Source organism: Ictalurus punctatus, chromosome 27 (assembly GCF_001660625.3).
Source record: "Ictalurus punctatus breed USDA103 chromosome 27, Coco_2.0, whole genome shotgun sequence".
NCBI lineage: Eukaryota > Metazoa > Chordata > Actinopteri > Siluriformes > Ictaluridae > Ictalurus > Ictalurus punctatus.
The window spans coordinates 3,672,501-3,682,086 of NC_030442.2; the positions used below are offsets into that span (position 1 = coordinate 3,672,501).

A 9,586-nucleotide genomic window follows, 5' to 3' on the forward strand; every position below is an offset into this window, starting at 1 on the left:
TCATGTGAAATTCATTCATTCTTCTTTAAAATTTTATGTGTAAGAACAGATTTTGTTTACTGATGTCAAATTTCTTTAAAATAACCCATCTTCTTCAGACTTTTTGAAGCCACTTGAATGATAATCCTAAATAAAAGATATGCGTCATAACACTAAGGCACCACTAGGGTTTAGGGTTAGTCTGTTAGTCTGTGTGCATTTTGAATGTCACTTCATATTTCAGTGCAGATTCCTATATTCCATTTGACCAGTGTGTTCTGAGACCTTTCTATCAGAGCCAGCATTAACAGTTTAAGCAGTTTTTGCTACAGTAGCTCTTCTGTGGGATCGGACCAGACGGGCTCGCCTTCGAGCCTTCAAGCCTTGGGCACCCATGACCCTGTCAGCAGTTCTCTTTCTTTGGACTACTGCATACCAGAAACACCCCACGAGACCTGCCGTTTTGGAAATGCTCTGACCCAGTCATCACAATTTGGCCCTTGTCAAAGTCACTCAGATCCTTACGCTTGCCCATTCCTCCTGCTTCCAGCACATCAACTTCGAGAACTGACTGTTCACATGCTGCCTAATAAATATAACACCCCCCACCCACACCCATCCACCCCCCCAACCCCGGCAGGTGCCAGTGTGTTTAAATAATGTTATTCATGTCACCTGTCAGTGGATTTAATTTTATGGTTGATTGGTGCATGTTACAGCAGCTATTAAAAATTGTTTGCTCCCCAGCTTCTCTTTTTATTCTCTCTTAAAGTTAAAACTTAAAGTCACAGCTTTAACTCTGATTGATACAAAGTGCTGACACTGGAGACTCCTTCCAAAATGGTGTAATAAACTTCTCCTTCCAGAAAAGTTCATCATACGAACAATTACTTTTTGTTTTTAAACTATTTATGTGGAGCATTCACCATACAAGTTACTTTGAATGAGCTGTGACTATAAATACAATGACGTATTAAAACAAGCACATTAATATAAACATGAGTTTGCAGCTGAACTACTTTAAAGGGGGGGGGGGGGGGGGGGGGGATCAACCAGTCAGAATCGAGCATTCAACAGCACTGAGGTATAAAAGGTCAGTTGTGAATGGTTTGTGTTCTTCTTGTAAATTGGTATTGTAATGCTGTGGGTGTACATGAGGCTGCTTTTCAGCAAATAAAGAGTGAAGGAGATTTTAGAAAAAAGTTGTGGTCAGAGCGCTTCCGCTCTCCTGCATCTAAAACACAACTGAAGTGTTTCCTGACTGAAGCAGAACGATTTCAGAGTGCTTCTTAACAGATTTCCAGCGTCAGCATGACAACGGTACTTTGGTTCTGTGAGTAAAAGTTGTTAATTCACCATTTTACCTTAGAAGATATTTATCTCTTTGAACAGATGAGTGGATTCTAAACCAGTGATGTGTGTTTTTTTTTTTTTTTTGTACTAGATCTACTTGTGTGCTGTGGAGCTGCAGAAGCTTTCACAGAGAAGTCGGTAGATTTGGGACAAAATGTGACTCTAAAGTGTCAGGTGGGTGTAAGAGATGTGTTCTGGTTCCTGATCAAGCCATCAGAATCTCTGGTGATTATATTACGCTCTTACTCGATTATGGCCCTAGAGCCAATATACAGTAACATGACCTTCAGCAAGATATACTCAGTGCAATATAACAGCAGTTTATTTATACACAATATCAGTACTAATGAATTAGGAGTGTATTATTGTCTTCGAACTGGTTCACCTCCCGACATCGGCAGTGGAATCAGACTTTACATCCGGAATCATTCAGCTGGTGAGTTTATTTAAATTAAAGTTACAGTAATATCCTTTAATAACCGTGTTGAACAGGTTTTTGATTGAAGTGACTTTTGTTTTATTTCAATTCCAGTGTAGAAATGATTTGATTGTGTATGCATTTCTGTTGACAACTCCAAGAACTTATAGTTCAAAAAAATTATAGCATTTCTGATTTTCTGTGATTTTTAAAAAATTGTTATTTAAAAAAAATTATAATTACAACTGCCCATTATCCAAGTTATTATATACAGTACTTTATTGTCTTATTAGCCTGTTTGACTGCTCACTTGAATGGAATAGCCATTACATTAAATCTAATATGTTCTGTCAGTGGAAAGATGAAAAACAGAAATCTCAACAGTGCCGAAAAATATTAATATTGCAAAATATTATTCTACAAATGTAATTAATAAGCTGTACCGAAGGCGTCCTTGGAATTTGATTTTACATCTAAAGTGGTACCTGTCTGTGTTAAAACTTTGGAGGACCCCCAATGCAGACCTTCATCCATGTCTGATACAAAATCCATTGTAGATAAACTAGTGTGCATAGTGGAATTAAAACTGTCTGAATTTTCCAAATTGTTTCCAGATAATCGGACAGGCAGCAAAGAAGCCGTCCTCTTGCCGATTCTCCTCATATCAGTTATAATGAACTTTGTTCTGGCCGTTCCAGTTGCAGGTGTGTTTAATTTACTGTGTATTCTGGTGACATGTCAATAACTGAGAATATACTGAGTATATTCTACACAACTGATCTGGTCAATTTAATGACTTAGCATTGTCTATGACCTTAAATGAGATTATTAAAAGGTTTATTACATAAAAAGTCTATTAATTCCAAACTGATGTTCTTGAAATTGCATGCTTGTGACATATTTTATAGTTATAAGATATTTACTGTGCAAAATATACCTTGTGTATGAAGTTAACTGTATACCTGATCAAATTCAGTTACATTTATTTTGGCCTGTTAAATAGGTCTTGAAGTCTAAACTACCTGAAGCGAAGATTATCTATTGACCTTAAGTGATTTTAAAGTTAATCTAATTTCATTATATTAATAGTTCTTTATACAGGAGAAAATACAAGATCTATTCTATAATTTATTATTAAAAGCTATTGACACACAGGCTTCGTTCATGTGTATAATAAAGTCGGTTAACAAAGTCCTGAGTGTCGCCGGGTTCATTCTGTATTTTTTTGTTTTTACAGTTCGTCACTGCAGAAGACGTCCAAAAACTCGAGCACAACCTTCAAATCCTGGTTTACAGCCGCGTCAGGACAGTACCGACCATGTGGTAGGCTAACTGCTCTTTCTTTTGGCCTTTTGCTTTTGTTTGATTGTTTTTTAACAATACTTTAAATGATTTTCCAATTTAAATCTTCATGCGCTTACTCTCAGGTCATTTTCACCTGATTAATTAAATTAAATGATAAAATAAACTGTCCTGCAAATCAGGAAGATCCCGATGAATTAGATGATCGAGTCGTTGTACATGTGGGTACGGTGCCTGCTGCAGCGAAGACGGAAAGTCCCACGTTTGAAAGCTGCATCGTGCTTAATCTCACTGTAATTAATCTTCTTTATAATGTGCTCAATAAAGCAAAAAACTGTTTACAGGATGAAAACATAAATAGATTAGCGTGAACTGAAAGTAAGGAGGCGTAAATAAATATTTGGAAATAATCCTGTTACTAGTACATTTTAAAAGTACTTTTAAGAATCCAATTGATTTGTACACTTTATAATTCCTGTGCTGTGGTGTACATACAGCGCTGTGGTTATATGTACAATACAAACAGTTCACACACCAGGACGGCTCTGCTCATGAAAAAACATGGTTTGTTGCAGACACGCCCATAAGTGTGTGAACTTTATCATACTTCAGTTTCACACATTAAAGCACTGCATTTAATATTTTTTTCCACCACCGTGTCGCGTCTTGAACATATGCATTAACATGTTAAAGTTGCTTTTATTAATCCTGTCACATCGCGTCATTCTTTCAGTACGCCGAGGTGCAGTTCAGCACGACGAACGGACCCGTCAGGACGGCTAACGGACCCGTCAGGACGGCTAACCTCGACAGCACGTACGCTCTTGTAAATCTGTGACCCCGAGTGACCCCACGCAACACCTTGGACCACACGTGACGTTTCATCATATTCATAAAGAAGGCCCGTTTCTGCAGCTTCCGTGTATGGACAATTCGCAAATGATTCGTTTGTAAAAACCAGATGAACTGATTCATGAGCATGAACAAATCTTTTTTATTTTTATTTTTTTAAGGCCTAAATTTATAGAAGTGCTTTTGTAGATGCTGTTCGAGTTGCTAATCAAAAAACCCACATTGTTAAGAGTCACTTAATGAGATGATTTGGAAGATTCGAATCACTTAAGTGAGTCATTGGACTGAAATGAGTCATGCTTCAAACCCTGATAATGTTTAGTAGTGTTCCGACTAGAGTGTCAGCCATTTTGAGAAACATTTTACAAAAGGCGGCAGGGGGGTGAGGGTGGGGTTGGGGGGCCTAGGCATTGTCGTCTATCTCTCGCAGGACAAGATATTTTCCCATAATGCCCTGACAGTGTTTCAGTTATGCTGCATTTAGACTGACCTCGTTAGTGTAGGAAGTTACATCATTTTCAACCTCTGTGCATTCAGGCTACAATGTGGGGAAAACCATGGACGCCTCCATGCCAGCTAACTGCGATGAGTATAGAAAATATCTATGAAGTGTAATCAATATATGTAACTAACATTTGGATATGTTAATGAAGTGTAACCAACATTTAGAATTATTACTTAAACATAATCAAATAATCAATATTAGTTAAAAAGCATAATCTATATGCATAATCAATAGTTAGAAGCATAATCTAAATCCATAGAACAATGTTTGATCAAGTTATATTCTAAGTGTGTGTTGCGTTAGATGAACTCTGTGTCTTACTGTACACTAATTGTTCTTTCTGTACCAGCCGGTATCCTCCTCCACAGAAGCAGATATAACTTTGAGGCCGATACCAATTAATGAGCTAGGGTAAGGCTTGGGGAAAAAAGGCGAGTGTGGATCAAGGTCAGGACACAAGCCTGTGTGAAACCTTTTTTTTTTTTTTAAAAAAAAAGAAACAACCATGACCTCATGAAATCGTAACTGCACATGCTTCACAAATTTAAGACAACACATAGATATGAATATTTATTTGTGGCAAAGAAGATTGGTCTGTTTTAATGAGGAAAGGCAAAACCCCACCTACAATGACTACACATGGAGGAAGGTATATAAAATGCTGTGTGTGTTTGCATAATTCGGACTTTCTGCAGACTGTCACACTTTATTGTTTCAATACAGTTTATTTACTTTTTGACATCTACTAAACTTTCTGTCTCTGAAGTTTTTGACTTAGGCTAAAAAGGTTGAATTATCCATGACATGAGCGATGTATATTCACCTATAAAGGCAGTGTATATATATTTTAACAAGCACATATGTCTGTATGTTGATTGATCTAAAGCAAATACTTGTAAATACAGTAATATACTCAGGTAAAGGTAAGAAATTGTTTACTGATGCTGAAGCAGCTATATTGATTTGCCCTTACTTGCTGAACTCGGGGTCGAGGAGACGAGTCATTGAGCAGGAATTCTGAGTCGAGGGAGCGCTTACGTTCATTTTTTTTCCTAGTCAGAGATCGGAAATGACAAGTTGGGACCTTCAGTCAAACGCAGCATTAGATTACAGTGTCACATTTAAACGACTGTGCAATGAAATAAAGTCTTATAAAATATCTTTATCTCACCTGCTCTCTTCTCCTTATTGATCACAAACCAAACATCCTTTAAAAATAACACTTTACAAAAATACTCACTGGATTTACTCAATTCCACTTTTACTCTTGAGTTCGGATCCAGCACTGATACTCGGTACGTGTATATGAGCGGCCATCCTGGAAGACAACTTGGAATGTCATCGTTCTCCCCCAACAGTTTGGTATCATTCCACACAAGAAAAGAGGCGGAGTCAGTTATTAATTGGTTAATTGATTACACAAGTGGCCTTTTTTTTTGGTTGTTTTTATGCTTCCCAAGCCCAGCCTCCCAAAGGTTGGCAGTTCGGATCATTTGTTAGCATTTTAAAAGATTGATTTATTTAGAAGTGAGATTCTAAATTTTAAGTATACTTAAACACCTTAATAAATGGGAAACAATGATTTTTCTCTCGAACTCCAAAAGTCTGTGATACAGGTGTTGTCCCAGCTGCTATGAAAAAAAATTGTGGTGCTCGACTTTTAGTCAGACAACTTTTTTTTCTTCTCTGTGGTTTTGCACCTTTAGCTCTGGGTTAGATTATGACACGAAGCCACGTTGTCCTTAGAGGAAGTGGCAGGAAGAGCTTTGCTATGTGTGATTTGCGGCTAAAGCGCGAGTCCTTTTTTTAATAAAAATCTGAATACAATCTCTACACAGCAAATTGAGCAGAGTTAAATTTTTGGTGTTGATGAACAGAGAGTCAATCTATCTCTACTTGGAGTTGATCTCACTCTGTATGTTGCCTAAACTGTTAGATTTCACACTGTACCATGAAAGAGTTGGTGTCAAACTGGTGTGTTATAACTGTTTTCTAGAAATCAACTCTCATAGTGTCACCGCTATGGTGGAACGCACCATTAGGAGTGACTGACCTAGATCAGACTGGTCGCTGATTCGTCCGTCTTTCTGGAGGGAGTTAGGTTAACGGACCCCTCCTGTAACTCTAGTGGAATGCACAGCAGGTGGAAGGAAGGATATTATGTGGAAGAAGACTTTTCACATTGTGTCGGTAAGTAACAGTTTATTAGATCAGCGGTTTTCAAAGTAGGGGCCACCAGGGGGTGCCCGGGGGGCCTCAACAATTTGGTCGGAGCCACCAGGCCCATCCCTCCCACTAGTATGTTTTCTCTTTCTCACTCTCAGACAACCACACACACACACACACACACACAATCAATTCCTAATGTTATGTAAAGATATATATATATATATATATATATATATATATATATATATATATATATATATATATATATATATATATATATATATACACATATGTACTTTTAAATGGATTTTGTTCTGTCTGTGATTTTGTAGATCTGGATGTTCAGCTGGTCTCATATCAAGCATCCTCCTCTGTACTGACTCCACTATCCCCAGTTTCATCCCATTCATCAGATTCCACAATTGTCCTTGAATCCACAAGAAAGAGGAGGAACCCAACAGGGTTAATGAAGCAAGACAGGTAAGCTTTGAATATTGAACATTTAAAATCCTCAATTACATAATTGTTTATTATTGATACTTATCTGTAGAAGTGTTTTGTAAGTGTATTCTCGGCATAAAGGAAAGGCATTAAAAATCCTCTTAAATTTCCATGAGCACGTCAAAACAATGTAAGATGTTTCGGCAGAAAGTTGATTGTGTTCTGAGGGCCAATCCAAAGGGTGAGGAAATCTTCATGGAGTATGAAAAGACCAAAACACTAACAGATACCACACGTGAACAGATGGTGAACGTCCTGGTTGCAGACATGTTAGAGTGACATGGGTAAGAATTGGAGGTCACTTCCCTCCCTTTGTCATCAGAACAGATTCATATGGCGCAGCTAAAGAATGCTTTTCTGTGTTGATGGAAAAGGGGCATTTATTCATTAACTTCTTGCAAAACATACACGCTTGCAAAGTAAACTGATTTATTTTGAAAGGATTCCATCGTCAAGTGTGAGGACCAATTATGCACTGGGAATTGTGACATTTTTTCCACACCTCCAAGATCCTTTCTCAAACATGGATATGCAAGTTCTTGTATTCTGTCTGAAAACCCAAATCAGTGTGTGTTTTTTGTCACGAACCTCGAATCGGCACGGAAGGTGTAGAGCGTGGTATCGGGAAGTTCAAGAAACGTAGTCGTAAGACAGGCAATGGTCAAGCGATCGGACTAACAACACAAAAGGGGTCAGGCAGAGAGCTTAGTCGAAACCGGAAACAAGGGTCGAGGATAACGAGAAGACTAACTAACTAGATCGGCTTGATAACGCAGAGAAACGAGTTGACTGGACGTATACTTCGCATTGACTCTAGGTGAATGACATCCTTCCACAGAACTCTGGGGAATGAGAAGTGAGTGTTGCATCTTGGGAAATTGAGTTCTGCTCTGACTGAGCTGACATTTTTAAAATATTTTCTTCGCTTTTATAGTTTTAAAGTTAAAATGATCTTGTTTTAGATTAGTGTTTATAGGTTGCTCAGCTTTGTCTTTTCCACTTGTTTTTGTAATGTTATATAGTCATTGTGTGAACTTATTGCTTTGAGTAATTCATTCTTGAAGCCAAGCAAGAGATGCCTCTGTTTGGGTTTTTTCTTAAACACGAACACTTCTACGATCCCGAGTGTAATACTGGCTTCATTGCATGGAGGATCAAGACAGTTCAACGTAACACCCGTGCTGGCTCCCGGTGTCATTCCAAGACTGTTCTTCAGGATGGTCCAAAAACCAGACGAGAATCTCTGTTAACCTATGTCTCTTTGAACATATTGTCAGATAGGATACAGAGCTTTAATTATGGTTACACAGACCGTAAAAACAAACCAAGTGGGTTAAAAATGGATGATAAGAGCAAACACCCGGGTTTGAATGCCATACAGTCATGCTGTCTTCTGCGCAACACTCCACTGATATTTAGTGATGTCACTGAAAGGAATAACAATCACTGGAACGTTCTCCTGCTTTTGATTACAGACTGTCAATATAGTGTTCTCCTACACCATAACTGATGGGATGATATGTTACTTAAAACATCTGATCTGTGATCACCGTACTCTATTCAAAGAATTGTTTCCTGACAAGAAGTTGATTCCCAAGCACCACTTCATGATACACTATCTGAGAGGCATTAAAAAACTGTCCCTCTTATCCATATGTGGTGCATGCGATTTGAAGCTAAGCACCATAGTTTCAAAAGATGTGGCAAACATTTCAAGAATCTCATTAAATCATTAGTAAAGCAACATCAATATCAATTGGCATTTAACTATGAAAATGACTGTTTTAAGTTTGAATTTGGTCCTACAACATCAAAAACCATCTGTAACTTGCAAGGTGGGGAAGAACTCAGTCAGACATTATATTTAGAAGCCTGTTTGAGTGTTACAAGTACAAAGTGGGTCAGACTTTATGGTCCTGAGTATCAGGTTGGTTTGTTCATATGCACTGGATGTACCTATGATCTCCCTGTGTTCAAAAAGATCTGTGAGATAATAATATATGAAGAGAGTGCTTTCATTATTTCCTGTAATGTAAAAACGATGTACTATGATGACCACTTCAAATGGATGAGTTTTCTGTCATCTCTGTGAATGAAGCGACACATTTTAGGCCATTTGACAAGCACTGCTCTAACGAGAATGATCAAAGAGAGGACATAGCACCCAATTGTTATATTTAGAAAGACTGGACAGTAATGTTAACGCCCTTAAAAAAAAAAAAACTACTATAAAGCAATCAACTTTTTTTTTTTCTTCTTTATTTGCATTTTAGATTTGTAATTATTTAAATGTAATTTTAATTGTGAACACTTTATAGTGTTAATATGCTACATATGCTTCATAGTATGCAATTAACAGAGTTAATGAATTACTACTATCAGAATTAATTTCTAACACTACACACTGGTGTTGAGAAACTAACACTTGAGTAGTGTTAAATTTCAACTATACAAAGAGTGAACTCTATTAAAGTGTTAAAATGACACTGGAGTGAGAACCCCTCCGG

General features: G+C 37.6%; 1 protein-coding gene across 1 annotated transcript; it reads left to right on the forward strand.

Annotated features, from left to right (window-relative positions):
* The first annotated feature begins 1,032 nt into the window (after window positions 1-1,032).
* Window positions 1,033-5,574, forward strand: LOC108259526 (uncharacterized). The gene is made up of 5 exons (XM_017459104.3): window positions 1,033-1,312; window positions 1,424-1,768; window positions 2,365-2,454; window positions 2,988-3,073; window positions 3,786-5,574. Exons 1-5 carry the CDS (start codon window positions 1,291-1,293, stop codon window positions 3,888-3,890), a joined length of 648 nt encoding a protein of 215 aa, XP_017314593.2. The 5' UTR covers window positions 1,033-1,290; the 3' UTR covers window positions 3,891-5,574.
* The last annotated feature ends 4,012 nt before the right edge of the window (window positions 5,575-9,586 follow it).

What these genes read in the sequence shown, in the direction of transcription:
- LOC108259526 (XM_017459104.3), top strand. Translation starts at nt 1,291, where the DNA reads ATGACAACGGTACTTTGGTTCT. An exon ending in CATCCGGAATCATTCAGCTG is followed by an intron (nt 1,769 to 2,364) that starts GTGAGTTTATTT and finishes AATTGTTTCCAG; the next exon opens with ATAATCGGACAGGCAGCAAA. An exon ending in TCTGGCCGTTCCAGTTGCAG is followed by an intron (nt 2,455 to 2,987) that starts GTGTGTTTAATT and finishes TTGTTTTTACAG; the next exon opens with TTCGTCACTGCAGAAGACGT.